Source organism: Arachis ipaensis, chromosome B07 (assembly GCF_000816755.2).
Source record: "Arachis ipaensis cultivar K30076 chromosome B07, Araip1.1, whole genome shotgun sequence".
NCBI classification, from domain to species: domain Eukaryota; kingdom Viridiplantae; phylum Streptophyta; class Magnoliopsida; order Fabales; family Fabaceae; genus Arachis; species Arachis ipaensis.
This window is the reverse complement of record NC_029791.2, coordinates 51,551,887-51,553,002: the sequence shown is the minus strand read 5'-3', so window position 1 is coordinate 51,553,002 and position 1,116 is coordinate 51,551,887. Positions and strand designations below refer to the sequence as shown.

The 1,116-nt window shown below is 39.1% G+C and overlaps 1 protein-coding gene across 1 annotated transcript in view; it reads left to right on the top strand.

Annotated features, from left to right (window-relative positions):
• LOC107608207 (sugar transport protein 5-like) overlaps positions 1 to 1,116 on the top strand; it is a 6,685-nt gene that overhangs the window by 4,621 nt on the left and 948 nt on the right. Inside the window, exon 3 of the mRNA XM_016310069.2 lies at positions 129 to 755. Coding sequence (XP_016165555.2) covers positions 129 to 755 — 627 coding nt within the window. The remainder of the gene's footprint in view (positions 1 to 128; positions 756 to 1,116) is intronic.

The following is a 1,116-nucleotide window of genomic DNA, read 5'->3' as shown; positions in this document are numbered from 1 at the left end:
ATTTTATTCTTAGTTTCTATTAATAATTTTTAATCCAAAAAGTAAAAGTTACATTAATAAAAGTAGTATATATATCCTGCCATTTCTTTGACATGACTTCATGACTTTCATGTTACCAAATAATAAAGGCCACTCCAGTGTACCTGTCTGAAATTGCACCACCTAAATGGCGAGGTGCCTTCAACACAGGCTTCCAATTCTTCATCGGAGTCGGCGTGGTGGCCGCGAACCTTATAAACTACTTCACAGCAAACCACTCGTGGGGCTGGCGACTCTCTCTCGGCCTCGCCGCCGTCCCAGCCACCTTCATGACTGTCGGAGCATTCCTCATCCCCGACACCCCGAGCAGCTTAGTAGAACGTGGCAAAATAGACCAAGCACGACAAGCGTTACAGAAAGTAAGAGGCCACACAACAAATGTGGGACCCGAACTAGAAGAACTGATTCGGTTTTCGAAAACCGCCATGATGGATCAAGAGAGATTCGTAACCATATTTGAGAGGCAGTATAGGCCTCAGCTGGTTATGGCTTTTGCTGTGCCATTGTCTCAGCAACTTACTGGGATCAATATCGTTGCATTCTATGCGCCTAATTTGTTTCAGTCTGTGGGATTTGGTAACCGCTCCGCTTTGCTTTCAGCTGTTATATTGGGACTCGTCAACCTTGGTTCCATACTGGTGTCTGCTTCCATTGTTGACCGATTTGGTCGCAGATTCTTGTTCATTGCTGGTGGTATTCAAATGCTTCTCTGCATGGTAAGCAAATCTTTAAACCTTTTGATCTACGAACATGTATCTTTTGTCTTTCAAATATGACATACTCATAATAATTAACCGTACCATAGCCACTACATATGCACCTCCCTCTAAGTTGAAAACTTATATGCAATTGTTTGTATATAAATTTCATAGTGGAAGACTCTTAAATTATAACTTAATCAAACATGTCAAAATTAATTTTTTTAGTTATCAGCTGCATGCATAAAACAGAATTCGAACCTCTTATAATACTTACTTAAATAAACGAGTGAGCTAATCAAAGAATTTAACTAATGCATACAAATTAGCTAACATCTTTTCTAAAAACACATGTCAAAAGTTATTTATAAAAAATTTA